The sequence below is a fragment of the Aspergillus undulatus genome (assembly GCF_047715775.1).
Source record: "Aspergillus undulatus strain CBS 261.88 unplaced genomic scaffold BDV17scaffold_24, whole genome shotgun sequence".
In the NCBI taxonomy this organism is placed as follows: Eukaryota; Fungi; Ascomycota; class Eurotiomycetes; order Eurotiales; family Aspergillaceae; genus Aspergillus; species Aspergillus undulatus.
Window position 1 is genome coordinate 305,851 of NW_027396628.1, and position 27,388 is coordinate 333,238.

General features: G+C 51.8%; 12 protein-coding genes and 1 non-coding gene across 13 annotated transcripts; 8 read left to right on the plus strand and 5 right to left on the minus strand.

The window, feature by feature from the left end:
* Window positions 1-825: 825 nt before the first annotated feature.
* Window positions 826-4,864, plus strand: BDV17DRAFT_90500 (uncharacterized protein). Its single transcript, XM_073765315.1, has 5 exons — window positions 826-1,421; window positions 1,477-1,509; window positions 1,559-2,891; window positions 2,940-4,069; window positions 4,120-4,864. Exons 1-5 carry the CDS (start codon window positions 1,294-1,296, stop codon window positions 4,478-4,480), a joined length of 2,985 nt encoding a protein of 994 aa, XP_073615600.1. The 5' UTR covers window positions 826-1,293; the 3' UTR covers window positions 4,481-4,864.
* Window positions 4,865-4,918: 54 nt separating this feature from the next.
* BDV17DRAFT_291394 (uncharacterized protein) lies at window positions 4,919-5,329 on the plus strand (the record flags this gene model as incomplete). Its single annotated transcript, XM_073762122.1, has 1 exon — window positions 4,919-5,329. The coding sequence occupies one exon, from the start codon at window positions 4,919-4,921 to the stop codon at window positions 5,327-5,329; it is 411 nt and encodes a 136-aa protein (XP_073615601.1).
* An 811-nt stretch (window positions 5,330-6,140) lies between these two features.
* Window positions 6,141-7,909, plus strand: BDV17DRAFT_281839 (major facilitator superfamily domain-containing protein; the record flags this gene model as incomplete). Its single annotated transcript, XM_073760100.1, has 3 exons — window positions 6,141-6,389; window positions 6,452-7,204; window positions 7,256-7,909. The coding sequence occupies 3 exons, from the start codon at window positions 6,141-6,143 to the stop codon at window positions 7,907-7,909; spliced, it is 1,656 nt and encodes a 551-aa protein (XP_073615602.1).
* On the plus strand, window positions 7,755-9,521 carry BDV17DRAFT_298458 (putative sexual development protein (LsdA); the record flags this gene model as incomplete). Its single annotated transcript, XM_073763695.1, has 2 exons — window positions 7,755-8,760; window positions 8,811-9,521. The coding sequence occupies exons 1-2, from the start codon at window positions 8,197-8,199 to the stop codon at window positions 9,519-9,521; spliced, it is 1,275 nt and encodes a 424-aa protein (XP_073615603.1). The 5' UTR covers window positions 7,755-8,196.
* Window positions 9,522-9,549: 28 nt separating this feature from the next.
* BDV17DRAFT_90549 (polysaccharide lyase family 1 protein) lies at window positions 9,550-11,098 on the minus strand. The gene is made up of 4 exons (XM_073765316.1): window positions 10,655-11,098; window positions 10,375-10,597; window positions 9,645-10,304; window positions 9,550-9,594 (listed from the first exon to the last, which is right to left on the minus strand). Exons 1-3 carry the CDS (start codon window positions 10,999-11,001, stop codon window positions 9,735-9,737), a joined length of 1,140 nt encoding a protein of 379 aa, XP_073615604.1. The 5' UTR covers window positions 11,002-11,098; the 3' UTR covers window positions 9,550-9,594; window positions 9,645-9,734.
* A 1,654-nt stretch (window positions 11,099-12,752) lies between these two features.
* sdh2 (succinate dehydrogenase iron-sulfur protein subunit SDH2) lies at window positions 12,753-14,284 on the plus strand. Its single transcript, XM_073765317.1, has 4 exons — window positions 12,753-13,115; window positions 13,177-13,420; window positions 13,480-13,631; window positions 13,690-14,284. Exons 1-4 carry the CDS (start codon window positions 13,011-13,013, stop codon window positions 14,011-14,013), a joined length of 825 nt encoding a protein of 274 aa, XP_073615605.1. The 5' UTR covers window positions 12,753-13,010; the 3' UTR covers window positions 14,014-14,284.
* A 191-nt stretch (window positions 14,285-14,475) lies between these two features.
* Window positions 14,476-14,548, plus strand: BDV17DRAFT_t82. The gene has a single exon. It is a non-coding gene; the product is annotated as a tRNA-Ala (tRNA).
* Window positions 14,549-14,884: 336 nt separating this feature from the next.
* On the minus strand, window positions 14,885-16,220 carry BDV17DRAFT_263553 (ceramidase). The gene is made up of 4 exons (XM_073757916.1): window positions 16,152-16,220; window positions 15,878-16,095; window positions 15,504-15,785; window positions 14,885-15,425 (listed from the first exon to the last, which is right to left on the minus strand). The coding sequence occupies exons 1-4, from the start codon at window positions 16,196-16,198 to the stop codon at window positions 15,118-15,120; spliced, it is 855 nt and encodes a 284-aa protein (XP_073615606.1). The 5' UTR covers window positions 16,199-16,220; the 3' UTR covers window positions 14,885-15,117.
* Window positions 16,221-16,866: 646 nt separating this feature from the next.
* BDV17DRAFT_263554 (class II fructose-bisphosphate aldolase) lies at window positions 16,867-17,858 on the minus strand. Its single transcript, XM_073757917.1, has one exon. It carries the CDS (start codon window positions 17,781-17,783, stop codon window positions 16,923-16,925), a length of 861 nt encoding a protein of 286 aa, XP_073615607.1. The 5' UTR covers window positions 17,784-17,858; the 3' UTR covers window positions 16,867-16,922.
* Window positions 17,859-18,531: 673 nt separating this feature from the next.
* BDV17DRAFT_90590 (NAD binding domain of 6-phosphogluconate dehydrogenase-domain-containing protein) lies at window positions 18,532-20,113 on the minus strand. The gene is made up of 3 exons (XM_073765318.1): window positions 19,688-20,113; window positions 19,143-19,636; window positions 18,532-19,090 (listed from the first exon to the last, which is right to left on the minus strand). Exons 1-3 carry the CDS (start codon window positions 19,941-19,943, stop codon window positions 18,536-18,538), a joined length of 1,305 nt encoding a protein of 434 aa, XP_073615608.1. The 5' UTR covers window positions 19,944-20,113; the 3' UTR covers window positions 18,532-18,535.
* Window positions 20,114-22,189: 2,076 nt separating this feature from the next.
* On the plus strand, window positions 22,190-22,445 carry BDV17DRAFT_263558 (uncharacterized protein). Its single transcript, XM_073757918.1, has one exon. It carries the CDS (start codon window positions 22,209-22,211, stop codon window positions 22,419-22,421), a length of 213 nt encoding a protein of 70 aa, XP_073615609.1. The 5' UTR covers window positions 22,190-22,208; the 3' UTR covers window positions 22,422-22,445.
* Window positions 22,446-22,645: 200 nt separating this feature from the next.
* On the plus strand, window positions 22,646-23,991 carry BDV17DRAFT_263559 (ankyrin repeat domain-containing protein). The gene has a single exon (XM_073757919.1). It carries the CDS (start codon window positions 22,743-22,745, stop codon window positions 23,892-23,894), a length of 1,152 nt encoding a protein of 383 aa, XP_073615610.1. The 5' UTR covers window positions 22,646-22,742; the 3' UTR covers window positions 23,895-23,991.
* A 1,697-nt stretch (window positions 23,992-25,688) lies between these two features.
* BDV17DRAFT_263560 (uncharacterized protein) lies at window positions 25,689-27,249 on the minus strand. Its single transcript, XM_073757920.1, has one exon. The coding sequence runs from the start codon at window positions 26,970-26,972 to the stop codon at window positions 26,097-26,099; it is 876 nt and encodes a 291-aa protein (XP_073615611.1). The 5' UTR covers window positions 26,973-27,249; the 3' UTR covers window positions 25,689-26,096.
* Between the last annotated feature and the right edge of the window lie 139 nt (window positions 27,250-27,388).

A 27,388-nucleotide genomic window follows, 5' to 3' on the forward strand; every position in this document is an offset into this window, starting at 1 on the left:
TCCAGTGCAACTGGTTCCGACAAATCATCGAAGCAATTGTTATCCACTGACTTCCCGCCCAGGCAATCTCTCATAGATGACAATCTCAGCCTTCGCTTGGGATATTTAATGCACCCCAGTGGCCTGGACACCCGGTGCTCGGCGACGCAACGGCATCGCATTGTTTACCGCGCGATGATGGTCTCTTGAGCACTGAGAGATCGGACATCTTCGCCATGGGATCGAGGGTGTATGAGTTAATTGCTGGTAGAGCGCCGTATCGTAAACTTTGGTGCAGTGGCACCGAAGCCAAATCTCAAAATCCGGATGTTATCAAAGCCCTAGTTCAGCGACAGCTTCTGGCGGACCCGAGATTGAGAGGCGATTGAGAGGGCACATTTCCGGTGTATCTGGTATCTCTCGCGAAGGCGTCATGCCCGCCTGTTAGAGAGGAGATGCTCTTTGGTTGGGCAAGTGCTTGATCTCTATAAACGACGTCAGTGTTCGTAAGTCTTTTGAAGCAAGTCAGAAAGTCAACCAACACAATACACACAGTGCTCGGAGACGCTGCCTAGAAAGCAAGGGTTCGCTTGCGAGAAGGTTGGTAGTCTGGGAGTAGAGGGATGAGTGTTTCCCACAGCTGCAATTGGTCCCCCTCTGTAGAGGCTGACAAGTGATGATCCTGAGTAGATACTAGTCGTAGATGCGGGTTCCGGCTAAATATTTGTGTCAAATGGTCAGTATGAGAATGGCAAGGATCAGTTGTTGTGCCGATAACCGACCAAATGGCCATCACCAACGGCAGCCGCGATCCATCCTCGTTCCTTCCTTCTTAACTTCGCCCCGCGCATACCAAGCAACGTTTGATATCATTCTTTGACTTCACCGTCGCGTCTTCTCCACGAACCGTTTGACCGTTAAGTGGTTGACAGCCGAGGCACGATCGTGGAGAACTTGGCTCCTGTGGCTTCTGGAAGGCGTCTTGGCACTCACGGATGCAGTCAATCAAGGCCCACCTTGGCAGCTTCACTCCGCAATCTCTGCTTTCGTCATCTCTCACCAGTCGCTGCTGTTAATTTCTGCAAGGCTGAAGCACACGCGATAGTGCCTCAACCTACTTTGCATCTAATCTGCGCGCTGCCGTCAACCGCCGCTGCAGCATCGATCGCGACAACACGTGCCGGTCGTCGACAGCGTTGAGGAGGGGCCGAACCAAAGTCGCGCAGCACTTATGACTTAGGTACCAAGTTTTGGAGGATTGCGTTATTGCGCGGAGGATCTCTTTTTTTTTTATTTTTTGGATAGTATTACACGATGTCGGGGGAATCTTACCAGGATGATGCGGAGGCGAAGTCCGTCAAGCGACCGAGCCTCATCGATAGAGCGAAGTCCGTTTGGAACAAGACGGGTTTGGATAAAGGATCAATTTTGTTAATGATCAAGTGAGACCCATCTTCGAATTTCGAGTGCGAAAAGCGAATACTAAAACTGCTCCAGAGGCGCAATACCACCTACCATTGGTCTCGCGATGTAAGTTAATCAACCCCCCGCTGTTTGGTTCTATGCTCATAGGCCACAGCTACCAAGCCGATTCTGTTGCAGTATACTTCACTACTTCAGGCTATCTGATAGCCATCATATCAGTACTCGGATTTGCTATCATGCCCCGCGCGAAGTTTGTGCAAATGATGGTACTCGATTTATTGGCCGTCTGCCTTGCGTCCGCCGTGAACCTCCTCATGATGTATGCAACGGTCAAGGCACGCGAGCACACTACTAGTTCGAATCAACCCTCAACTGGGAGCTCTGGCTTTCCACATTATAACTCATCTGCTTCCGTCACCAGCGGTGTATTTCTATTTTTTCAGACCTACGTGGTTCATTCATTTCGGGCCAAATACCAGCAGTTTCAGTTCCCCGTTATCATTTACTCCATTGTCGCCAATGTCACCTTTTCGTTCGCACCACTCTTGACCACCATGCCGGCAGCAATGTCGATGGTTCGTCGACTTTTGGAGGCTGCATTGATTGGATTGGGCCTTTCCACTGGGGTGTCATTCTTCATCTTCCCGCTGTCATGTCGAACGGTGGTTTTCAAACAAATGGGAGGCTATATTAATGGTTTACGCGCTGCTCTGAAAGCTCATACAGCTTACTTTGAGGCACTGGAAAATGACGCCGTGTTTGGGCGAACTGCGACCTATGACTCGACTGTTGAGAAGATCGATAAACATGGCAAGGTATATACCCCGGAAGCTGAGACGATCCGGAGAGCTGTACAGAAGATTACCGAGCTTCATGGAAAGATGAGTGGCGATTTGACGTTCGCCAAACGTGAAATTGCGATAGGTGAACTTGGCCCCAATGACCTCCAATCCATTTTCCGCCACCTTCGTCAGACAATGATACCCGTCGTGGGCCTTAGCTTTGTTGTCGATATCTTCGAGCGACTCTCAGAATACAACAAGTGGAACGACCCTATTGACCCTTCATCAGTTATCTCGGGTGATCTTCGTGATCGTGCGGTGCATGAATGGCATGAGATCATGAGGGCCGTTCATGACCCATTTATCTCTATGATCGAGACGATTGACGAGGGTCTGCAGCATGTTGCTTTTACGTTGAAGTTGGCGCCAGCGCCAAAGAAATCCCAGTCAGGCCCGGATCCCGAAGCGTCGGGCAGTCGATCGCCTGGCGACAAAGAATTCAGTGCGCATCTGGAAAAGCGACTGTCTGACTTCAAAATTGCCAAGCGACTTGCATTGCGAGCTTGGAGTGAGGAAAAAGGCATTACTTTGCCTCCGGACTTCTTTGAGCATCCTGCAACTGCGCATCTGGAAATGGAAGACATTCCTGCGGATGGTACTGTCAACAGAGACCGTGCTAGACGACAATTATATCTTTTCCTTTATGTTCGTGCTATCCTTTCTGCCTCATTGTGCTGTACTGACGAAGCTTAGATGGAGCAACTTCTGGCCTCTACTGGCAACATGGTGCTTGAATTTGTCCAATACGCCGATAGAAAAGCAGAGAGCGGTAAGCTCTCTCGGACGCGACTGGTTATACCTGGAAGCAAACGTCTCCGCAAGTGGGCGCTGAGCATCTTCAAGACAGAAGACTCACAGGGAGAAGATCATTTGGGCGACGTGAATGCGAATAGTGGCTCACTTGAGCTGGGCGAGGCGTATACGACTAGAAAAGATCCTGAGCATTTACCACCGGTAACAAAATTCCAGAGATTTGGAGACAAGATTCGGCGGATTTCAGCATTGTTGCGCTCACCGCAATCGTCCTATGGATTCCGTGTTGCGTGCGCCACTATGACAATCGCGGTCGTCTACTTCATTCGAAATACCCAGGATTTTTTCATCCGACAGCGCTTTGTCTGGGCTATTATCATGGTCAACCTTAGTATGTCTCCAACGTCTGGCCAGAGTATTTTTGGTTTTGCCCTCCGCATTGTGGGGACCATCTTAGCAATGACGCTGAGCTTACTTTGTTGGTATATTCCTGGAAAGCACACTGCTGGTATCCTCGTTTTCTTCTTCTTGTTTGTTGCCGCGACGTTCTATATACCGGTTAAGCAATTCCGCTTCCGCATTGCTGGCATCATCACTGTAATCTCCACAGCCATGATCGTGGGGTATGAGCTCCAGGCCCGCAAGATCGGAGAACAAAACGTCAGCGCAAACGGACAGACATACTACCCGATTTATCTTCTTGCACCGTATCGACTTGCAGTCGTGACAGGAGGTATCGCCGTTGCCTTCTTTTGGACTTTCTTCCCCTACCCGATCTCGGAACATTCGGTTCTGAGGCAAAACCTGGGGTCAAGTTTGTACCTCCTCGCCAATTATTATTCCATCATTCATGAAACGGTGACTGCACGGATGCGAGGCGATGAGGGTGAAATCGCTCTAAGAACCGCCGCAGGACAAAGGCTCCTGAAGGCAAGAAACAAGGTCTTCTCGAAACAGATGATCATGTTGAGCAGTCTCCGCACATACTCAGAGTTCCTCAAATGGGAGGTGCCCATTGGTGGTCGGTTTCCGAAACAGCAGTATGATAGGATCATTACCTGTATTGAGAAGTATGTCCCACCCTTATTGCGTGAAGTCACGAGATACTAACATGGATCAGCATTGTCAACTACCTGAGTCTTTTGGGATATGCCTCAGACTCTCTAAAGACTCTCGGTAACGATGATGAATCGGACTCTGCGTGGCTACATGATCTAAAGAGGTTGATCGCTAGCGCTCGCATCACAACACACGAAGTAACGTCGGTTCTATGTCTTCTATCCGCCAGCCTCACGAATCAACAACCGCTACCGCCTTATCTGAAGACCCCGAAGCCGTACAGCTTCTCAAAGCGATTGGAGCAATTGGACAAGGATATTCTGAGCCTCAGGCACATTGCGGAACCTGGCTTTGCCACGTTCTCGGTGCTACAAATCTCTACTCGCTGCGTTGTTGGCGACGTCGAGAGACTGATGAAGTAAGTTGTGTGTGCCAATAGATGGATCACCTTTGACATGATATTATAGGGACGTGAAGACTCTTGTCGGCGAGCTCGATTTCTCTTTCCACGCTTTAAGTACTCGGCAAAGCAGTCTCTCAACTGGTGATGTATCTCGAGCGCCATCCCAAGCTCCTACTGAGCGGAACAAGCTTGACTAGGAGTGTATATAGCATAAGCATGTTGGACATAGACAAATCATGGATTCAAAGGATTTGGGCGTGTATTTCTGGTCAATTATGTAATCTCAAGTGCCAGTTCGAAACATCACTGGAGCACAACCGTTATGCAGCCCCCACGGGCAGGGCCAGATCAAATCACATACAGCGGGGAAGGTTTGCGCTCCGATTCCCCCGTGCAAGTCCACCTACCACCCGCATCGACGGTGAGACCTGACGAAAGGTCGTGCAGAAAGAACCACATGGCTCCTTCCATGTTTGCTCTTTCTGTTGCAATCTATAACAATCCCGGCATCAAGCACTGGAGCCTCTTCCTTGAAACAGAAAACGACGCCGACAGGACAATCATCCATATCGTCGGACCTCGTCAGCGTTACTTCCCCCAGATCATAACACCCGCAACGGCGCCTGGCTCAAATCTTGATTTCATCGAGCTTCACTCGATGTGCGAAACCGATGAGACAACGGTGGAGACCATCAAAAGCATCGCTTGGGATACGCCTACCCGCAATGATGAGTCTGATTATAGTTGTCAGGACTTCGTCCTTGATGTTTTGGTCCGGCTGGAGCACGCATCGGTTATTGATGCAACAAAAAACGGGTATATGAGCAACAAGGCTACGCTTAAGGCGAAACGTGAATCGTGGGAGTAGATTTTCGGACCGCGAGAGACTTTTCACTCGAATCGCCATACCATTTTGCCCTCGAGCGGGAAAAACCATGGTCAGAGAGGTAAATAACGGTAGACATGCTCATGGCACCAAGCTTTGACAGACTCGGGCGTGAGGCAAGTCCGCTTACTGGGGTCCTTGCTTCTGATTCTTGATCCTCGGGACCAGACAGCATCTCTGCGAGCCACTTTTGACGGGAATTGATCGCCCAGATCGATTCCGAGTGGTCGACGACCTCATTGCGAGATGATTCGTGGTTCGACGATCAAGTAAACCAGACTCTGGAAGGTCCAGGAACTTGAAGTGCACCCGGATATCCTTCACAAACAACGAAAAGTTTGCAGCGGCTGTACGGCTGCCTCAAACCCGCACCTGCTCCAGCTAGGAGCAGATTTTCAATGAGGTTATGCATGCCTACATATGATGTTGCTATCCGTGTTGGAGCGTCTGTGCTCGCATTCCAGACGCTTAAACGACGAATAATATCGCTGAAGTTGACAGCGTGCTATACGCCCAGGGGGAATGGAATGCTTAGCAGTCGCGCTTGGCTTAAGCCTACCACTACGATCGTCCGGTGTATTTTCTTGCAATATTTTCCGACCAGGTTTTGGTTGCTCAAGCGCATCATGAGTGGGTGCAATTTCGGACTCAGGGTTGACTAGCTCGCGTTATATGAGACGCGTAGCATCGGCAAATTGACCGAATTTCAAGAAACCCTGGCCTCGTATCATAATCAGAAGAGGCTTTATCCGATGAAATAAGCCGCTTTGCTGACCTGGTGGAATTCTGCCGGATGAGGGCAGAATCTTTCGAGATCGGTCATGCCGATGGCAGATTCAGGCCAGAGTTGCACGAGAATCCAGACGCGGAAGACCTGGTCGAAAGTATTTACCTCACACAGCCTCCGTTCTCTGCATCGTCGGCTTCTCTTGAGAGCAGCGTCTGGCGTCCCAGGGCAAAGGAATGGCTCGTTCTGAGCTGCGTCTTGCTCGTCGCTATGCTGGACGCATTTGACGCGACGATGATGGCGCCCATACTACCGGTATGTTTGTTTGTTCGTTCCCTAGTTCTCAGCAGTCTCAACATATAGCCTTCTGTTTGCAGATTCTCTCCGCCGTATTCGAACAGCCACTCCGGAGCGTTCTTTGGGTGAACACCTCGTACCTTCTCGCGAGCGCAGCAAGCCAGCCGTTGTTCGCCTTTATGTCCGAAGTCTTTGGTCAGGGGCCAATTCTCGTTATCGCCGTGGTGGTAGCCACAGTTGGCACGGGGGTATGCAGCGGCTCGTTGGGATTGCCTAGTCTAGTCGCGGGCCGACTTGTCCAGGGTGCGGGCAATGGGGGTGCTATGGCGGTGTCCTCGCTGTTGGTAACAGATCTCATCCCGTTTCCCCATCGTGTTCGATTCTCCGATTATGCGTGTCGAGCGTGGGCGCTTGGCGCAATATTGGGACCGATATCAGGGGGGGTTTTTGGCCAGTATGGGAAATGGAATTGGGCCTTCTACTTCAGCTACGTCTTCTGCGCATTCAGTCTGCTTGTGACTCCCTTCGCGGTTGAGTTGCGAGAGTGCAGAACAATAACCAGACATGCGGCGCGTGAAATGGACTGGATAGGAGCTGTCCTGACGCTGCTGGGGGTTGGGTCTCTGTTGATCGGCGTTAGTTGGGCAGGGCGGCCGCTAATGGAATGGGATGACTGGCGTGTTCTGGCCTCGAGTTGCGTTGGTGGTTCGGCGATGATATTTCTCGTGCTTTACGAGAGCTTATGGGTCCTGCAACCGATGTTCAACCTTGCGATATTCGACTCTATATCAACAATCATGTTGTACGTCGGAACTTTGCTCCATGGGCTTCTGGTATGTACCCTATTCCCAAATGTTCTCAGACTCATCTGACCGCTTCTTCAGGTTTTCTGGCACTTACAGAATCTCCTCATGTACATTTTTCTCGTCAAACAGTTCTCTTCACCATTTACAGGAATAAGCATCATTGCCTTTACTGGCCCTGTCCTTCCAGCCCTTTTTCTGACGGGAAAGCTGGGATTCGGTAGATATCCATTCCGCTCACGCTGGATCATTCGCGCCGGCTGGGTTCTGAATCTGCTTTCGTCGGGGTGCTTTATACTCCTCAACGCCGAAAACCCGACACCCGCCTGGGTCTTCATCTTCTTTGCCACCGGTACTAGCCATGCCCTTCTTGTATCCGGATACAATACCTCCTCGCACTCCCAAGCATCACCCTCCCGTAAACGAGACGAGCAGGACCCTCGGAAACAGACGCGAAGCGGTAGGGGCAGGGCTAGTGGCCCTGCTTATGCGATTTTAATGTACTCTATTCTACGAACATGGGGTATGTGTATTGCGGTCCCTGTCGGCGGGACGATTGTCTTGACGCAGATGGCGCAGGAGATGGATGAAGGGTGGAAACAGGAAGATATCATGTTATCTTCAGACCATAGAGAGGAGTTGGGGCGTTTGTTCCTTCGAAGCTTTCGAGTCTTGTGGCGGTTCTTCATGGGCGTGTCTGCTTTGGGAGGCCTGTCTTCGTTGTTTGTTCTCTAAAGAGATAAATGACAATACCAATGATACAGAGCTGGGGTGCTCCTTCTCAAACTGGAACATGAGTTCCTGCCGTGAGAAGATCTGTCGGCCTGCCGTTGCAGCACCAAAACGGAAGGCACGATGCTCGTTGTTGATTCTCACAAAACACGTCCTCCGCCTCCCGCGTCTTTCTCTTCTCTTTTCATCCCTCACCCTCATTGTACCTACGCGTCCTCCCCATCCATCCTCATTTTTGCATTTGTATCTTGTTCTCCTTGAGCACTCGGTATTGTTACTCTCTCGTCAAGATGCATTTCTCTCCACAGCTTCTTGTTCTGCTCGCTGCCCTGCCATTCTCGCTCGCAGCTCCAACTGAAAAAGCTGATCCAGCGCCCCCAGCACCGCCAGCTGAGCCAACACCACCTGTTGCACCGGCACCACCCGTTGAGCCAGCTCCGCCTGCTGAGCCAACTCTGCCTACTGAACCATCTCCCCCTGCTGAACCATCTCCTCCTGCTGAACCAACTCCTCCTGCTGAACCATCTCCTCCTGCTGAACCATCTCCTCCTGCTGAGCCCGCACCCCCAGTGCTACCAGTGCCCCACCTCCCCAATGGCACTTTCAACCCGTCTCCCGAGCAGCTGCAAAAAATCGAACAAGCTGCCCATGGAACACTCCCCGGCCTGCCTCTGCCTGCGAACATTAGCACGCACGGCATCACCAACCTGCAGCTGCTCGCCTTCCAGCAGTTTGTCGAAGTTGCCTTCTTCCATGAGCTCATCGGCAACATCACCCGCAGTGAGCCCGGCTATGGCTTCATCAATGACGTCGAACGAGAGTTTGCTCTTCGAAGTCTGACAACAATCCTTGCGGTAAGTCATCCTCCCTCTTTGGTAAGACACGGATGCTGACTGCTATATAGCAAGAGCAAATCCACACCTTGACGGCGAACGACGCCCTGAAGCACTTTGGTGTCAACCCCATCGAGCCATGCCATTACACCTTCCCCGTCTCGAACCTCAACGACGCCATCGACCTAGCCACCACGTTCACGGCTCACACTTTGGCTACGCTTCAGGACATCACTGAGCGCTTTGCAACCAATGGCGATACTGGTCTCGTAAGGATCATTGCAGGCATCATCGGCAACAAAGGCGCGCAGCAAGGTTATTTCCGAGTGTTCCAGGACAAGTACCCCAGTGAGCTTCCGACTCTGACGACAAGCCACGTCGACTTTGCCTTTACCTGGGCACAGAGCTTCACTACCCCTGACAGCTGCCCCAACGTTGGAGACATCCAGCTGCGCAACTTCAAGCCCTTGGAGGTCGTGACCCGTCCTGAGGCCCGAACCCACAAGATCAAGATCTCATGGACCCACGGCCCCGACGAGAGCCAGGAGAGCCTCCTTTGGGTGGCCTACATCAACCAGCAGAATGTACCTGTCGTCGTTCCTGTGCAGGTTGTCACTTGTGATGGTACCAAGTCTACTGCAGTCGCCGTTCTTCCCTACGAGGAGTTCCTGCTCAACGGTTTGACGGTCGCGGCAGTTGTCAACCGCAGGGGCCCATTTGCCAATGCGGAAGCCGTCGCCCGAGCGACAGTGTACGGTCCGGCGCTGTTTATTGTGGAATAGAGAGTTTGTATTCTTCTCTAATGTATTACTAAAGGCATGACAAGACAACTTGACTAGCGGGCTAGCTAGCTACCTAATGCCACACTATTAGTTATCTAATCTGGGTATGATCACGTAACTGACAGTCTCAATTGAAGGCGAAAATATATAAGCTTGAAGTCCTCTTCAACAATACATAACAGCACGCGGAATCAAAAAGGGGAAGTTGCGCGCTTAGAGGGTGTTACCAGCAGCGGCGGAGACGCTGGCGGCAACCTCGCTAGCGGCGGTGGCATCAGGAACGGTCTGACCGTCGAACTTGCTGAGGACATCCTCGTCGGCCTGGGTGAATTCACCAGAGTTGCCGTAGGAGTTGACCACACAAGCGCGGCCAAGGTAAGTTGAGCAAGCTTCGTTAGCAGACTCCGAAGGCGAAGAGAACGCCTCACCGTTAATAGGGTCCTCCGCAACAGCAGTAACATCCTGGAAGACATTACCCTCAGCAAGAACGTAACCGCCCTCGCCAATCTCGAACGCGTGGCCAGAGTTGTCGTGGAAGTAGTTGTTGATAGCGTGCAAAACAGTGTTACCCTGGACCTTGGGGGAGCGGCCGCTGGTGTGGTAGATGTAGTTGCCCTTCAGCGTGACGAGGTCGTTGGAGCCATCGAGGTAGATGCCCCAGTAGTGGTAGCCGTCGCAGGTGGCGGAGTAGTCGGACTCGCCGTTGATGAAGCTGTTGGAGATGGTCACGCGGTTGTCGGCTTCTGTGCCGAGGACGATGTGTTGACGGCCGATGCGGGCGGTCTATTAAACACAAATTAGTCAGTATTAGGTGCGATTCATGAGAAGTGTGGGGGGAGTGTTGGGGACATACAGTGACGTGGTCAATCCAGATAAGATCGGCGTCGTTGACGGTGATACCGTCACCACCCCAGACGTACTTGGGGTTGATGTCGGTGATGGCGATGTTCTGGATGATGACGTTGCTGACACCACTGACGATACGGAGACCCTTGCCCTTGATCACACCGGCGGAGCCCTCACCCAGGATAGTCTTGTCCGAGTTGACGGTGATACCGAGGGTACCAGCGTTGTCGCTGAGGTCGCGTTAGCACTTGATCCCTTCACACAATGGTAGCAGGGGTGGAACATACTAAGAAACATCAACACTCGGCGCATCAGACTGGTAGTTGGTACACCAGTCATTGGCGTTAATCGCAACCTGGCAAGCATCATCGGTACCCCAAGGCGCGCAACCAGTCTCAGAAGAAGTCCCCTCGCTGCCAGTGAAGTCGAAGGTCTTGGACAGGACGATGACGCGCGCCTCGTCGTCGCCAAGGTACGAGACCAGCTCGTCGATGGAGTCGGGATAGACGGCTTCGGCGTCACCGCCGCCGGTCACGCCGGAGGCAAAGCCCTCTGCCGAGCCGGAGACCGAGACGGCTGCGGCGCTGCTGCTGAGGGCTGCGGTTGCGAGGGAAAGGAGGGAGACGGCTTTCATGGTGTTGGTGGTTGAGAGAATGAATGGATGGACCTGCCAGAGGTATGGTAGAGAGAGAAAACAGAAGAAAATCAAAAGAGAGACTGTGGTTGAAAGTGGGATGGACTAGATGGATCGAAGCGAGGAAGAGTCGGGTTTTATATCCCTGGTTCTGGCGGTTGAGGCGCTGGGGGAGGCTTGATATTAACTTAGGTGATGGCTCCGCCGAGTCCGCTCCCTTATGGAGTTGAGTCCACCGGACCTATCCACCTTGATTGGGGACACTCTTGGTGGCATCAGATAAAGAGAGGGGGTTCCGAAGCCCTATTGCGAGTGTCTGGTTCGGCTTCCACTCTACATGGAGCGCCTTCAAACCATATGCAAGACAACCGGGGCGTGCGAAATTGGCTGCGTTTCATGATCTCGCTAGCAGGGCCGGCACTTGGTGCAAGCTTCGAGCAAACAAGCAATTCCTCCGTCTTGGCGGGGGGTGTGATGGTGCTTGACATTCTTGACTTGTCTATCGTGATAATCTACTGAGAGATGGGAAAATGTAACTGCTGGAAAATTGTTGACTTCTTGTAAAGCTGCCAGACGTTGCCAGGAGTAAAGCCGTGCACAGGCTTAGGTAGGGCTGTCTTTGCAAGTGTCCTCGGAGATGGGTGGAGCCGGTGAGACTGAGGGGTTCAAAAGGTCCTTCAATCGGAAATCAAATCTTCCTGAACTGGTGATCACAACAGAGGAAGCGAGTTAGCGAAGGTCCCTGGCTTGAGGCCTCATCGTTCCTGCATCTGCCACCTGGTGACGTTAGTGATGATCCACTGTGGATAGCTGTTTTGAGTCTGACCCGTTGATCCACAAGCCTGCCACGCGCTTCGGCTTTGAACTCTCACGCCAAATCGTAGCATGAATAACCATCGTTTGAAGATGGCTTCAGGAATCGGTTGATAATCGGGTAGCCTGTTACTGAAGACATTTGAGACTCAGCATGAGACTGCAACGAACAAGGACGTCCCCTTATCTCTTACGTCTGAGAGGGTGTCGATGCCGTAAGCGGGATAAGTGAGAAGCGGTCAGTGAGGACGCGCAAGACTTATAAAAGGCAATATCCATGCCGGCTGGTAATAAGACTTCGATATTAATCGGCAGAGCCTTTGCAGGTGACAAGCCTGTTGCTAGAGGTGCACTGGGGAGAGAAACGATCACGAATGGTGGAATTAATCTCCAGTAAGACATCTATTGGGGCTTCAATCTATGTACCATCGATCATAATAATGATGAGCGAGACGCCTCGGGTCGGTAATCGGAGATGAATTAGATGATACTTGCTATATCTCTTAGACCAGAGCTTCGATCCCCGATCATGATTCTCCGAGATGCATTTATCGGTGCCTTGCAGCCCCTTATGCCTGAGGCAGAAGTACTGTGCCTTCCCTTGGTGCCTGAGGCGACCACGCAAAAGACGCCATTCCCTATTGGGGGAGGGCGTAATCACATGACTGTCGGCAAGTGACGGCAATTCGGACGTCTTCCGGCAGGGTCAAGGGAGCTCGCGTAGCCGGATGCAGAGAATGATCAAGGGGGTTATGGATAGATCCGAGCGTACTCAATGGTATAAATAATTGATCAATAACATGCGGCTCAAAGAACGGCAGTCTGCATGTATGATAGATATACTCCGTAGGCAGTGGCCAGTGACAGGAAATGGGATCGATTCAAAGGCCGCCGTGTCCGCCCGACGCTTGTAATTAGCCCTTGCGTGATTGGCGGACGGCAGCTGAATCAGCACTGAGCCGACCGCCAGACCCGAGGTTACCATTCTGTGGCAGAAACCAGCTGCGCTTGTCCATCTTGAACTCTTTGATCCTCGCTTCATCAAGGCTTCATTTGCTTGTTCCTGCTGGTGGGCCGCTGTCTGTCGAATACTCTCACCTCCTTTCCTTACTCTTACCTCTTCCTGCCTGTACAAACCCATTCTCTACCGCCCCTTCGCAATTCGCCCCAGTGTCGGCTTGAAGGAAAAAGTCACCATGGCCTCTCTTCGCACAACTTCGCGCATCCTCGCCTCCTCAAGGCCCCTCTTCCGCCCCGCGACCTTCGCTCGCTCATATGCGACTGTTGAGTCTGGCTCTCAGGTGAGCGACATCGCCAGCCCAGAACGAGTCGTCGTGGCCGCTAAGATCTGATCGTGTGCAGGAACCCCCGGCCAAGGTCAAGAAATTCCAGGTCTACCGATGGAACCCCGATGCCCCCGCGGAGAAGCCCAAGATGCAAACATACGAATTGGACCTCAACAAGACCGGCCCCATGATGCTCGATGCGCTCATCCGAATCAAGAACGAAATCGACCCCACTCTGACCTTCCGACGGAGTTGCCGAGAGGGTATCTGCGGTAGCTGTGCGATGAACATTGATGGTGTCAACACTCTTGCTTGCTTGTGTATGTATTGCGTCGCCGGGTTGGAGCAGATAGGGACAGTCAGTTAATGCATATGGCAGGCCGCATTCCCACCGATACCGCCAAGGAATCTCGCATCTACCCTTTGCCACACACCTACGTCGTCAAGGATCTCGTTCCCGATTTGACCCAGTTCTACAAACAGTACAAGTCGATCAAGCCTTACCTGCAGCGGGATACCAAGACGGAAGATGTAAGGATTTGAACTGTCGCTATGCTTCCCCGAACCGAATGCTCACAAATGTTTCTAGGGTCTTGAGAACCGCCAGAGCCCAGAGGACCGTAAGAAGCTGGACGGTCTGTACGAGTGTATCCTGTGCGCCTGCTGCTCGACCTCCTGCCCTTCGTACTGGTGGAACAGCGAGGAGTACCTCGGTCCTGCCATCCTCCTCCAGTCCTACCGCTGGCTCGCCGACTCCCGTGACCAGAAGACCGCCGAGCGCAAGCACGCCATCGACAACAGCATGAGCGTCTACCGCTGCCACACCATCCTGAATTGCACACGGACCTGCCCCAAGGGTCTCAACCCGGCCCGGGCCATCGCCGAGATCAAGAAGATGATGGCTGCTCACTAGATTCGGAGCGAAGCCCAACTCTCTCGGACGGACGGAGTTAGTCGGAGGAAATCATAAAACTGTTTCATTCTCATTCCCTTGTCTAGCATTTTTTTGGTCATCGCTATTTTTACCTTTCTCTTTCCCTATGTACTTTTTGCTCTAGCTTATTCCCTTGCCCTTGCTTTTGAGGCCATTGACGTGCAATGTTTCAATAGGTGTAAATGTGTGAATATCCATTTTCCAACGAATTAGACGTTTCGTTTCCGGGTTTCCTATTACTGCGACAGTCCCAATTAGTCTGTATATAGAAAGTGTCCTCCCTCAGTACTACTAGTACCACGTATCACGCCAAGCAGCCCTACATCTCCCCGAAGTACACACGAACACGAGGCTCGGCGGTAGATCGGCAGTGAATCGGCCCTTCCCTTCACCCTCTGCAAAATTTCATGTAGCAAGATATTCGCCACAGTCTCACATCTTGGGCTGTTGGCTCAGTTGGTAGAGCGCCCGCTTCGCATGCGGGAGGTCCAGGGTTCGATTCCCTGACCGTCCATTTTTTGCCTTGCTTTTTTTTGTTTTGCCTTGCGGTTTGAAATGCGCTGGTGTAGACGGGAGGGGCAGCTTATGGAGGGCTGGCTGGCTGGCTAAGTCTGATAAATGCGCTGCGCATTGCGCTCTGGGATGGGTTCACGGATTGCCGGTGTGCAGTGTTCAAATTACCGTCAACGAATGAATGCATTGACATTCTATATTATTCATGGATCCACCTCGGCTTGGACAAGCGCGTGGAGTGGAGGCTCCAGAATCGAGATGTTGGGTAATCATGACCGATATATACTGCCGATCGTATTGTTAGGAAGCAGGGGCAAATGCCCGGAGCCTGAGAGGGTTTTCATCCTAGAGGCCTAGGTCACGAAGATATGTGTAAATTTTCGAGTGAGTGGTTAGTTGGCCGGTTGTCATTATCGCTGGTCCTCTTAGCAAGGTAATCGAGATATATATCCAGCGACATAACGTCGAGGCCCAAGCTCTACTTCCCCAGCGAGAGCTGCATATGTGTGTATATATATACATATATTGATCAAACCCTCCAAGACTGAACCGAAAAGTTTCAATCATTATTCACTCCCCCTTCTTCTCCCGTTGTCCCGTTCCCGCTCCAACCTCTTTCACACACCCACGAAACAGCCTAGCGACAACCGACACCGGAAACGCCATATCCCCGGTCGGATCGCGATCGACTTCGCCCGACGTAATCAAGTCCACGACCACAACAGCAATATACCCACCGATCCCCGTAAAGGCATGCCACCAGCCGTGCAACTCGAAGAAGAACGCGAGCGGGGTCCCTACGACGCTTCGAATGGACGTCAAGTGCGGGCACATAAAGTTGTCGACTAACCAGACGGCGTAGCCGAAAATGAAGCAGCCTGTTCACAGTTTAGCATGCATAATCACAAATACAGAAAAGTAGCCACATAGGAAGAACAAAAAAAGAGGGGTCATACAAAGTCCAAATCTCGAAATCCGCCTAACATTGCCCCGAATAGCCAAATTCGGTATCTGCTGCGGAATCGTCCTCATGGTGCGCGTGGTGATCAGAAGCACGGCCGTCCCGAACGAACTAGCGTGAAGCAGGAATTCGTCCATAACCATATGCACAACCATGACGATCATAAAGAGCGAGGAGAGAATTATGCCTGCGCGTTTCTTGTACGTCGAGTCTTTTTGGAATGTGATGATGCGATAGAGGAGGGGGGTTGTCAAGAGGTGCATGGAGAGTTCATCGGCTATCATAATACAAATCCATATGTTAGCTACTTTGAAATGTAGTCGGAGGGCAGGAATGGCGAATGATACGTAAGGTAGGCGGAAGACGTACACATCTGCGTATGATACTTCAGCGTCATATGGTACCCCGCGGAACAAACCCCAACGCCAATGAGGCCGAAGTACGGAATACATCTCGAGACAGTCACCTGTCCCCTCCTTCGAAGTTGTGAGAGCCCATAGAGGCCGAAGGCGCAGTAGACGAGGCTGCTGAGGGTGTTGATGAACTCGGCGATGTAGCGGGTTACTACGTAGTCTTCTTCGCAGAAGCTGAGACCATTGTTAGTAAATGGCGGGTCAATTGGTTTTGCGAATGGGAAGCATACTTCAGATAGGAGGTTTGAGGCCCCCAGAAGGGCTCGACTGGGATCATGGTGGCCGTGAGGGGAGTGAGGAGAGGGATTGGAGAGGAAGGATGAAGGAGAAGCCGGGTGACGATTGCGGAGACGCGCGGAACCCGACCGCCCCGCTATACAAATGACTCGATGTTCATCAGCTATGCTATAAATAAGTATCACATGGGCGAATTAGTGGATGAAACCATCCCGGTTAAACAATGTCTTTGTCTTGTTTATCAACAATTATATTATGAACTAGAGCTGGAGTGTAAGTGGTGACCCCTGCCAAGTGCATAAACATATACCCCTACAGGCAGCCTCTCACATAATCACAATTTACAAAATAGGCTCCACAAATGCGACTTGTTCTTGACCAATAATCCGATAGAATTGAGCTAATAGTTCTTTGAATCAAAAGCCAAGATATCGACAGACTGTGGTCAATTCCCCGGAATTCCTGCCGTGCTCGTACTTGTGTCACCCTTCTCGGAGCCATCCGTCTTGCCGGTCTCGGGCCTTTGTCCTTACCGAGGCTGCTACCTAGAAGGCAATGGTGCAGCAACCCAGATGATGCTCACGCCGAGCGACGAAGCGGTTAAGATAGCGCTTGGAAATTTGGATCTATGGGCGAAGGAAATCTTGGTAATCATTATAGTGCTGACGAGAAGGGCAAACTATGATATTGGTTGGTCGGCACTGCGGTATAGGTCTGCGCTCTTATCAAGAAAATACAACTCCAAGAACCCCCAAACCAGTCAATCAATACCTCCCCGAAGACCCCAGCATATCCATACACCGCTCAACAGCCTTCTGCATCTCATCCGTCGCCTCCTCCAACAACGCCGTAAGCGGCACATTCCCTGCCTTCTCCCTCTGCACCCTCACATACTCATTATTCAACACCTTGTTGATATTGACCTTGCTCACCCCACACTCAATACACTTCTGAAAAATCTCCTTCGTAAACGGATCCGCCCCATGAAGCACAAGCTTCACTCGATCCCCAACCTTATCCTGAATACTCTGCAGACGATCATACTCGAGCTGAATTCCCCTAGGCCCATACTCCCCATGGACATTCCCAAAAGCAGGCGCAAGCCAGTCGATACCTGTACCCACAAACTCCTCGCTCTCTTCAGGTGTCGTCAGCATCCCCTCGAGATCAGCTGTATCCGCAACCCCATCTTCACCCCCTTCAATCCGGCCTGGCTCCGCCTCCGTCGCAATCCCGCGCTCATGGCAGTATGCAACGAGTTCCCGCGTAAGTCGCAGATTCTCCTCCTTCTCATAATGCGACATATCAACCATGATACTATCGAACCCACCCAGATCCGCAGCGCGTCGAATAATCTCCGGTGTTTGAGCGTGGTCCATGCTCACTGACACCGGGACGTCCGCGGACTTGGCGGCCTCGGCTGCAGCGTGCACGAGGATTCCATCGGCGTAGTGCACTGCCCAGGGGAAGAGCTGTATCATTGCGGCGGAGCGCTTTTTGGAGGCAGCGCGGACGGTCGCGAGGATGCCTTCGACGTTGTAGACGCACATTGCGGGAATGGCGTACTTGTGTTTTGAGGCATGGTCGAGGATGGAGAGGGCGAGGTTTTCTGTTTGGAGGGGCATGGTGGTGGTTTTTCTTTCGGTACTCAAGGATATTGGCTTGGAAAGAAATTGAAGGTCAAAGGAGGTTGAGTAGAAGAAGGAAATAAAGGTTGTGGTAATGGATGGAGGAAGATAGGTGAGGTGCAGGTGTTTAATAGCAATGGCCCCCCACATTGGCCTTCGTATACTCCCCGCATCTCGGCGCCCCCCCGGAGTTGGTCCGACAGACGTCAGTATTCTCAAGCTCATCTCTGTCTCTCGGAGGTTTTACCGTCTCATCAGATTTCCTCTTGGTTTCCGGTGGATTAGCCCTGTTGTGTGTAAATATCGCTGTTCTGGCTCGGTGTTCTCGGCGACTGCGGAGTTGCGGATACCTGCATCCCGGGCGAGTAATATACAAAAAGACTAAGTAGTATATGGGAAGTAATAGACCAGGAATTTGTGGACGATTTGGTCGGAATGGGCATCTCGAAGGTCGTAAGTTTGGAGGCACGCAACCAGCAGCGCACTTGCTCAGAGTGATTGAAGGCCAAAGGTGTGAAGAATATAGGCTTGAGTCCTTGTAAAGCACCACGCGTCAGGATACGCGCCATATACGGGCACCAAGTATAATAGGTCTCTGGGTGGCCCAGACAACCTCTTGATCTCATCATTAGTGCGGTTCTGAGGCCTGGTTACTCTGTGGTAGACTAATCTATCCAGAAGGGAGTTTGGTTGAGATATATGGGGATCGATTCAAACGCTTCAGTCATAATACATTGTAAAGCTATTCACTACTGGCCATAAACCCGAATCACACTGGTGCTGCTCTGTCCACCAGATCCATGTCTCTGAGCCATAAACAGAACATTCAGTGCCGCATTTCCCAGATGCAGGGGGCAATGGAGATCCCGTGCCTTCTGCACAACTGCCTCAAGTCTGGCAGCGACCTGGTCTACCGTCGGCGACCCAGTCGGAGCCTTGTCGCCAATGCGCCCTTCAATCATCTCCAGCCCTTGTTCGATGAAGATCTTGCTCGCCCCGGCAGCCTGCGTGACGAGGCCATGGAACTGTGCAAGGTCTACGTTAAGACGTCGTGCGAATGAAACGGCTTCTGCAGCTGCAACAAGGTTGACACCTCGCATCAGCTCCAAGACTAGTTCGGTCGCAGCTTCAGCATCGGCGCTTGCAGATACCTCCGACAATGGCTTGGTATAATATTGTCGGACCATGGCCGAGTCATCCTTTGGACCCCATCCATGTACTAGTCCTGAGATATATACTTGTTCGGCGGTAGAGCAAAGAGGAGTAGGGAAGTGTTGTTGGCGGGCAGTTGTGGTAATGATCCCCTACAGCAAATTGTTAGTGACCGATTGATCAACAGTGAGGGGTAAATCATACAGCATCCTTCAAGATGATGGTCAAAGCACTGGCTCCAGGATTCCAGTCCTCCTCCACCATCCGATGAAATCGGTTCTCATGCATCCATGTCCAAGCATCCGAGGCAAAAATTTTTTCAGCAGTTACCCGAGCATCCAGACCAAGGTGAGCGGCAAAGCCCATGGCCTCACTGGCACCCAAAATGTGAATGGCTGCCAAAACCTGATGTACCATCTTCATGTTGCTGCCAGCTCCGATACCACCGGGAACTAGGTATAGCTTCTTCTCGTCCGACATTTCCTGCAGGATATCACACGCCGCTTGCAGAGCCTTGTCTGTTGCGCCGGCCATGATGGATAGTGTGCCATCTGCCGCCCGTTTGGCGCCCCCAGAGACAGGGCTGTCGACGAAAAGGATGTCGCTGCGACCGCGTTTTTGAAGTTCGATAACGACGGACTGAGCGTACATGGATGAGACTGTTGAGCAAAGCATAAGAACAGCATTCTGTGGCAAATCTAATAATTGTGAGCTTCGTGCCTGATTGCTAGATCAATTGACAGACGTACACTGCACGATACCGTTGTCTCCAAAGAGAACAGATTGTGCTTGCGGTGATGAAGCTACCATGACAATGTAATATTGCTTTCCCTCAGCCAATTCACGTAGAGTAGACGATGGAATGCCGCCTGCGGCCTTGAATCTGTCAACAGAGGCCGGGAAGACATCGAAACCATGAACTGGGTAGCCCTGATTGACGAGATGGGTGGCCATGCCAAAGCCCATGGCCCCTAGGCCGACAAAGCCAATTGACGGTTTGGTCATGATGAACTAGCTTGTCACTGTAATAGATTGTTGGATAATGCTTCGAAATCTTGGATTGCTGGGACGCGTTCCTTAAGTGTGGAGGCGGGGAAGTGGGATGTCTTAGCCCGGAGTTCATCCGATGTCTTGGTCTTCGGGACGATAACCGATGTTCCGCGTAGTCCCACCACTTATTTGCTAGTATCTTGACTAGTTTCGTTGATATTCTCGGTTCGGCGAGGACCGAGGGGATTGCATGTTTCGGCGGTGCTGCGATGAAGTTTTGCATCGGTGCCCCCACGGTGGCTTTAGGCTAAACTGTGACAGCTGCGACTAGGAGCCGAGAGCCAAAAAAAAGGTTGATGAAGCCAATAGTTGTTCAGGGCCATAACGAACATCTGACCCAGCGACGGCAAGTAGACGAAGGGCCACAAGGGCATGAAGTACCCATGGACACACGCTGGGGTCTGCGCCAGTCTGGGAACAAGCTGACCAATCTCGAGGCACCGTTTTGTGGCCGAGAGGCTAGTGCCCTACAAAGAAGACGCGAAGCATGCCTGAATATGAGTATCAGGGCTAGTCGACGAACACACTCTTTGGGGGAGTGAATACCTACGTGCTCTTCGGCTCTGGTTGAGCTCTCTGCAGGGTGCAGACTATCGTGACCTCGTGGGTCCAAAGGTTGACGGATCCCTTGAACTGGATAAAAGAGAGCCAGCGGGCAACAGCATGACCCACGTCTGATTCAACGTAATTTTAGCTTGAAGCAGGATAGCATTGCGATGGCCAGAAAGTGGTGTTGGGCTGAGGAGGAGAGGGAGAAGGAGAAAGACAATGTCATCAGACGTTGGTGCCTGGGGCAGAAAGCTCACAACATTCACGTCGACACCTTTACATCACAACCTGGAAAAGAACCATCGCTGAAGCCTTCCTATCACCCGTTTTGACGCGTATTTACAACCAATAAGTCATCAGACTACATCGAACAATGGCCAAGAAATATTGATATAACGACAGCCGCAGGAGCTTGCAGCCGTCCAACAACACGAGAGTCGAGCCAAGTAATGATCGTTGTCCAACACTATGATTATTTGTGTGGCTGACACTTTCCTATTTGACAAACCAATAAAGAGAATACGCTGACTGAACAACCAGACGCAGAATACGTTGATTCCCCGCAACTCCTGCGAGGCCAAAAAATGCTCGTGTTCGCAGACGCCGAGGCCTGGGCATGGACATGTGGCTCTCAGCCCCTGCCTTATCCGGAACAATCTCATTTCGTTCACCAATTGGACATGGCTAGAACATGCGCGACGCAGGATACTTTGGGGCTCCGTGAATATGAGCGAGAAGCCACCCACCATCCGATAAGGAGAGAGGCGGACTCGTGACAACTTGCCTCCCTGATGAAGCGCCAGGGGACTGAGGTATCTTCCAACTAGCCTCGGCCCGAGCTACATCAAGAACACCGCTCTCGAGGCTAGATCTGGCCTCTGCGGATGACGTATTAGTTCGTGCTAATAATGATTGCGATAGGGGTCAAGGGCCCCCTGCGGCCCGCCTATCAGATCTGCCCCCATCTCGTGCCAGGCGCTGCCAGGCGCAGAAGACTGCAGTTATCAGCCAAGCGAACTCAATGCAAGTGCTACGAACGTGAATCAACTAAATGGTAAGCTCGATAGAATTAACGGAAGCCAGACAGGAGGATTTATTGGCTTCCCTTGTCACCATTTTTCTTCTATCTTTCCCACTCCCTGCATTTTCATACGACTGCATCTCTCTGAAGCCCTGCTTGAACCCAACCCCCCCCACAAATGTCTGAAAAAGCAAACTGCAACAAGTGGTCGAGCGGCGCCACTTTTGAGGTCGAAAAAGCTGATTTATTATGCTTCCAGTTCCAGAGCCTCAGCCGCCAGCGCCGCCTGCATTATATGAACATCCGGCGAATATGGCACCTATTGCTGAACCAAACGCGCGGCAAACCCGTCATCCCAAGCCTTAAATACAGCTATATCATCTCTCACCCCAACAATATGGAATCGCAACCCAACATGAACATGGTGAAGTACCAGGAGAACAAGCTGGTCCTTTGAATACCAAACCACAAATATACCCACCACAATAGTATGCCACCGCGCCGCAACCAGACCAATACCCTACAGCTGTACCGCTTCACGCGCTATAATGAATCTCTCAGGTTATTGACTGTCCAGTCAGCCATGAACGAGAGATGACTCGGGCAGAAGGAGCGACTGGAAAGACAACGCAGTATGTCCATTCACAATCATGGCCTACCAGAATTATAGAGCTAATACCACGACGCAGCGGCTGGGCAGGCATTCTCGTCTTTACACCGTCCCTGTGCTGTGTGTACCCTACTTCGTGAACTTCTTCAAAGACACGGCCCATCTGTGCGGGAGATGTGGCCATTTACTCGCTACGTACCATGGAAGAGGCCATGTGGTGGTGCACCAACAGCAGAGACGACAAGGCCGCTGACGATCAGTCTTTCCTGCAATCTTTCTTCCCTTACGCCGATGAGATATAATGTTGCAACATTGGCTTGTGATACTTAGAGTCGGGATGTAAAATCTTACTCAGAGAATAATCTGGACAAATCTCGGCCCTTTCCCAAGCGAACTAGCAGCGGCGCTAACTTCGTTACCCCCCATCATGATCTAGCCACATGACCAAGATCCTTATTAACTCACTTAACTGACTCACTGTGCCAACTTTGGACTAGCCCACAATGGTACAGCATTGCAGTATCAGTTCCCCCTGTTTCCCCAGGACCCCAGAATTTCCAAACCACTCACGATCATGACATCCAAAAAAACCCTACCAACGGAGATAATCCTCCTCATTGCCACATACATGCCACTAGAAGATCAAGAATCTCTTGTACAAGTCATACCGGGAATCGAAAATCTCTTCACCATTGAGCACTACATGACCCCTCGAGACAATGAAGGAAACACAATCCTGCACCTCTACGCTCAACACCTCCCATTCGACTTACCAGCCCATCTTAATATTGACGACAACGATTTCCTAGCCGCCAGCATAGATGCGGACCCCCACGTACAAAACAACTATGGAGCCACACCCCTCATCTACGCTGCCGGGGGCGACTATGTTGACGTAGTGACACACTACTTGCCAGGAAGACCGCCAGATCTACAACTCATGCAGCAAATCCTCGACAAGGACCCGACGGGCATAAACATCCGGGCCGATGAGAACAAGACAGCCCTCCACTATGCAATAAACGGCGACCATGAAGAGTCCGTCGCTCTTCTACTGACCGTTCCCGGTATCGACGTGAACTGTCGGGATGACTGGCACAATGAGACGCCTATGCTACGCGCGCTGGACCTGGAGCATCGTGTGGAGGAGATAATCGAATCGCTACTCAATCACCCGGACATGGATCTCAGGCTTGCAGATGATAATGGTAACACGCCGCTAATGAGGGCCGCGGCAGGTTTTAGTCTTGAGGGCTTGATCCGACAAATGCTAAGGCGCAATGACTGCTATGTGAATGCGACGAATAGGGATGGCAGGACGGCACTACATATTGCAGTCGACTATGGGCTTTATGAAAACGTGGAGGTTTTGCTGACGCATGACGGGATCGAGTACGATCGGCCTGATAACAACGGCACTACACCGTTTATGGAAGCCCGCGGGAACAGCGACATTATGAATTTATTCTTCGCTCGCGGTGAAATTGACATCAACCATCGGGATAGGGACGGCAGAACCGTTCTCTCGCATGTAGCAGAGAACGGCAGTGTTGAATCTGCACAGATTCTGATAGACCATGGCGCAAGGCTGGACATCAATGATAATGATGGCTATTTGCCCATTGACCGGGCTGCCGAATCCTCTGACGTTGACATGGTGGATTACCTTGGTGCTATGGGGATTGATTGCGGTTGTGCTGGACCGCGTACGCAGAATAAAACTTGAGGATTGGTGGGAGGGATGAGTATGACAGTCGATGATATTGGCCCGGACGTGTGCACTGTTCGTTTTGACCTGTTTGGGACGCCAATTTGGCTTGCTCACATGTGTAAGAATAGGGCTGGGTCTTGGAAGAGGAGAAATGGACACGGAATTATCTTTAGGGCTAACGATCACCCTGATGTTACTGTGCTCGCCTCCGGGCTTTTACTTGGCGAGCTCGATGGCACCCATCGAAGCCCACGCTTTCCAGGACCATTTAAGGAACATGGGAGTAAGTAGTGCCAGTGTAATTCGTATTCATCTATTTTGCAGCTCTAGGTAAGACTGTGAGGCAAGCGCAACCGGTGCTCTTCTTCGCAAACCCCGTGGAGATCCTCACCACTATGTAGAGAACTGGAGGCCAGAAATCTGACCAAACAACTACAACCTTCTAGCAGCTTTGCACTGTATGGCCACACTGATGAACCTGAAACAGGATAATGAGGCTCAGTGCTTGGGATTAGAGAGAGACGTCAGGCTCTGCCATGACTACCAATGAGCGTGTCAGTGAGATTGTTTGCTCTCATCTCCTCCCAGACGCTTAGCCCGGGTAAACACCTTCAGACGCGCGAACCTCACGATCTCTCCCTTGTCGAACCTAACCATGGACTTGGACAAGCACCTCGCTCTACCAACAGAGATACTCCTTCTCATTGCCACTTATCTTTCCTCAGGATGAAACATTTATCCCAGAAGCTATCCCGGGCATCGACAGACTCTTCTCCGCCGCCCACTTTAGCTCCGAAGACAGCAACGGAGACACAATCCTGCACATGCAGGGCCGCGCACCGGAGCTCCAGACACCGTTTTACCCCGGGCTTCTCACCTCCAGCAAAGACGTCAATCTATACCCAGGGAACCGGTCCGGTGTAACCCCTCTAATGTACGCAGCCCAGGAAAATAACGTCTCATTCATGAGACTTCTAATCGAGACCAATGCCACGGGTCTTAATATCGCCGAAGAGAACGGACGCACGGAACTCTGGTACGCGTTGGACGGCGATGCTGGAGATGCAGTTAAGTTGCTACTTGACCATCCCATGGTCGACGTCAATCACCGCAACAAACAAGGAGATGTCCCAATCCTCGACACCCTCGATCCAAACGGACCCCTCTACCGCTTCGCCGAACTATCAATGGAACACCCAGACGCCGACTCGACTTGTGTGGACAAGGACGGCAAAACACCGCTTATGTTGGCTATTGGTACGTACCACGATAAACTTGTTCGTCGTATCCTCGCACATGGCGACGCGGCAATCAATACAACAGACTCCTTTGGAAGATCCGCAATACACGTTGCAGCCCGTCTGGGCCTCCGCGAGATATTCCCGCTCGTCCTCACGCAAGATGGCATACTGATTGATGGGCCTAATACGTATGGCCAAATGCCGCTGATTGAGGCGGCTTGCGGACGCGGCAACATCATGCCCATGAGGATGCTTCTTGAGCAAGCAGATCCAGGTGGCGGCGTAAACGTCAGCTATCGGCTCTTTCCTATGCAGCAGAACGGAGACCCCTAGGAAACGCCCTTCTGCTACTTGAACACGGGGTCCAGCCGGACTTAGTAGATAGCGAGGGATTGACACCGATTGACAGAGCGCTTCTAGCGCGTCATGATGGGAATATGGATTGATAAATCTGCTAGAGGAGGTATTGGGATAGAGGATTCTTTGCTTGTACATAAAATACACAAGCAGGGCTTACAGAATGGGGTCCGGGCGCCGGAGATTGATGATGACAATACATGACGGCAATTTTTGATCAGGCTTGCCTCGGGCTTGCTTTGCATAGCTGCATGGCTATGGATGAGATAGGGATAGAAGAGGGGTATCCATCTCTCATGATCTCATATCGAAATCACTGTGACTAGGACGTCTCTGAAGTACAGTATTTTGTAGCTAGATGCTTCAGTTCCTCTTTTCACAGCCCATAGATACCATGAGTGGTTAAGCCTTGCCCCTTGGGAAACCACCCGCGAAAGATGAGTGGTGCCTGGAAGAAGGAATGTCCTATTTGAACGAGCTGCGAGAAAGTAACAATTATCATGATATGCACCAGACACCCGTAACCTGATCCGTCCATCGCTGCGCTAACAATTCAGTAGAGAAGAAAGAAAAATATACACAGTCGCTATATTATTGAGCGAAGATGACCGCAGTCTCTTCACGACTTCTTCGGCTTCTCCATTGTGTCTCCTTCCAGTTCTTGTACCGCATGTGTACCGACCATCTCCTGCAGCTGGGTTGTGTTGCTGAGCTCAGCACCGGGATCGTGTCCTGGTAGTTCCATCATTCGTACGCCGTTGGGGGGCTGATTGTGAGTAACTTGATCCGGCACGTATTGCGTCTCGACCGTGGCAGGTTTCGGTAGCTCGGCGACCATCAGGCCTGTATCGAAGAGTGTCGCGTTCGAACTCGGATGCTCGGAGGGCGGAGACGACGGGTCTGTACTTGTGCCCGCTTCAGTGGCGGCGGCGGCGGCAGCCTTCTTGCGAGCCCGAAGGCCGAGGACAAAGAACGCAACGCAGAGAATGGCAACGGCGCCGACGGCGCCGATGACAATCCCAGCAATGGCACCGCCAGAGAGACTGCTATCGTTGCTCGAATCTGGTTCAGTCGTTGGTGTTTGCTCCACGTCTGTGTTGGTGGGAGTTGTAGTTGAGGCCGGGGTTGCAGTGGGAATTGCACTGGTGGAGTCCAGACCAAACGCTGTTATGGACGAAGGAGGCATCGGGTATACCAAGAAGGCGGAGATGTTCTGCGACGCATCCTTGCGCCAGAGGTATGGTTCGCACGCTATACCATTGCTGTTCTCACAAACGGCGTCGGAAAAGAGTTTGATGCACCAGGCGCCCTCTGGGTCCCAAGAAAATTGTTTCCCCGCTTCATGCCATGCCTGTGTGCAGTTTCGAGCCGAGTCGCCGTTTTCTACTCTAGCGTTGGTCGTCTCATTCCGCCAGAGAAAGGTCCAGGCAGAAGTCTGAGGGAGGACCAGAGCTAGCACAAGACATGCCGACCAAAAAGTCGCGAAGGGAGCCATGGTTCAGAACTTGATGACTCGTTGAGCTGAGACGAGGTCAAACCTTCTAGCCTGGGGCCGTGGGGAATTTGAGGGTAGAAGACCCCTGGCTCTGGGGCTGATGCGGGCTCCCCACTCATCTGGACAGATGCACTTTTCAGCCCGCGCGCGATGCCTCTTGTAGCAAGCACCGCGATTTCCCACCCACTCGGGGAAGAAGGGCTCAAATTTCAAGGGTCATCCGCCGAATCGTATTCTCTTTTTTTTTTTTTCGCCCAGCCCCTCCCGCTGTTTTGTCGCAATGGGTGGCATTGCAGATCTAGGAACGAAGGGGGGCGCTGATTGGCGGTGAATCAGCCAAATACGAGGTCGAGCCGCATGGTTGCATTTAAGGATAGGGCTTGGGGATCCAAGCGTTGGAGGTGGAAACTCTGACG

Bases quoted from the DNA above. Each gene is read 5' to 3' on its own strand.
- BDV17DRAFT_90500 (XM_073765315.1), top strand. From the start codon at position 1,294: ATGTCGGGGGAATCTTACCAGGATGATGCGGAGGCGAAGTCCGTCAAG. The intron at 1,422-1,476 runs GTGAGACCCATC...AAACTGCTCCAG, and splicing joins TCAATTTTGTTAATGATCAA to AGGCGCAATACCACCTACCA. The intron at 4,070-4,119 runs GTATGTCCCACC...AACATGGATCAG, and splicing joins ATCATTACCTGTATTGAGAA to CATTGTCAACTACCTGAGTC.
- BDV17DRAFT_90549 (XM_073765316.1), bottom strand. From the start codon at position 11,001: ATGAAAGCCGTCTCCCTCCTTTCCCTCGCAACCGCAGCCCTCAGCAGC. The intron at 10,598-10,654 runs GTATGTTCCACC...ACGCGACCTCAG, and splicing joins CCGAGTGTTGATGTTTCTTA to CGACAACGCTGGTACCCTCG. The intron at 10,305-10,374 runs GTATGTCCCCAA...TGTGTTTAATAG, and splicing joins TCTGGATTGACCACGTCACT to ACCGCCCGCATCGGCCGTCA.
- sdh2 (XM_073765317.1), top strand. From the start codon at position 13,011: ATGGCCTCTCTTCGCACAACTTCGCGCATCCTCGCCTCCTCAAGGCCC. The intron at 13,116-13,176 runs GTGAGCGACATC...GATCGTGTGCAG, and splicing joins CTGTTGAGTCTGGCTCTCAG to GAACCCCCGGCCAAGGTCAA. The intron at 13,632-13,689 runs GTAAGGATTTGA...AAATGTTTCTAG, and splicing joins GGGATACCAAGACGGAAGAT to GGTCTTGAGAACCGCCAGAG.
- BDV17DRAFT_263553 (XM_073757916.1), bottom strand. From the start codon at position 16,198: ATGATCCCAGTCGAGCCCTTCTGGGGGCCTCAAACCTCCTATCTGAA. The intron at 15,786-15,877 runs GTACGTCTTCCG...GTATTATGATAG, and splicing joins GAAGTATCATACGCAGATGT to CCGATGAACTCTCCATGCAC. The intron at 15,426-15,503 runs GTATGACCCCTC...AACTGTGAACAG, and splicing joins GATTTCGAGATTTGGACTTT to GCTGCTTCATTTTCGGCTAC.
- BDV17DRAFT_263554 (XM_073757917.1), bottom strand. From the start codon at position 17,783: ATGCCCCTCCAAACAGAAAACCTCGCCCTCTCCATCCTCGACCATGCC.
- BDV17DRAFT_90590 (XM_073765318.1), bottom strand. From the start codon at position 19,943: ATGACCAAACCGTCAATTGGCTTTGTCGGCCTAGGGGCCATGGGCTTT. The intron at 19,637-19,687 runs GTACGTCTGTCA...CACAATTATTAG, and splicing joins AGACAACGGTATCGTGCAGT to ATTTGCCACAGAATGCTGTT. The intron at 19,091-19,142 runs GTATGATTTACC...AATTTGCTGTAG, and splicing joins CCATCATCTTGAAGGATGCT to GGGATCATTACCACAACTGC.
- BDV17DRAFT_263558 (XM_073757918.1), top strand. From the start codon at position 22,209: ATGGCCTACCAGAATTATAGAGCTAATACCACGACGCAGCGGCTGGGC.
- BDV17DRAFT_263559 (XM_073757919.1), top strand. From the start codon at position 22,743: ATGACATCCAAAAAAACCCTACCAACGGAGATAATCCTCCTCATTGCC.
- BDV17DRAFT_263560 (XM_073757920.1), bottom strand. From the start codon at position 26,972: ATGGCTCCCTTCGCGACTTTTTGGTCGGCATGTCTTGTGCTAGCTCTG.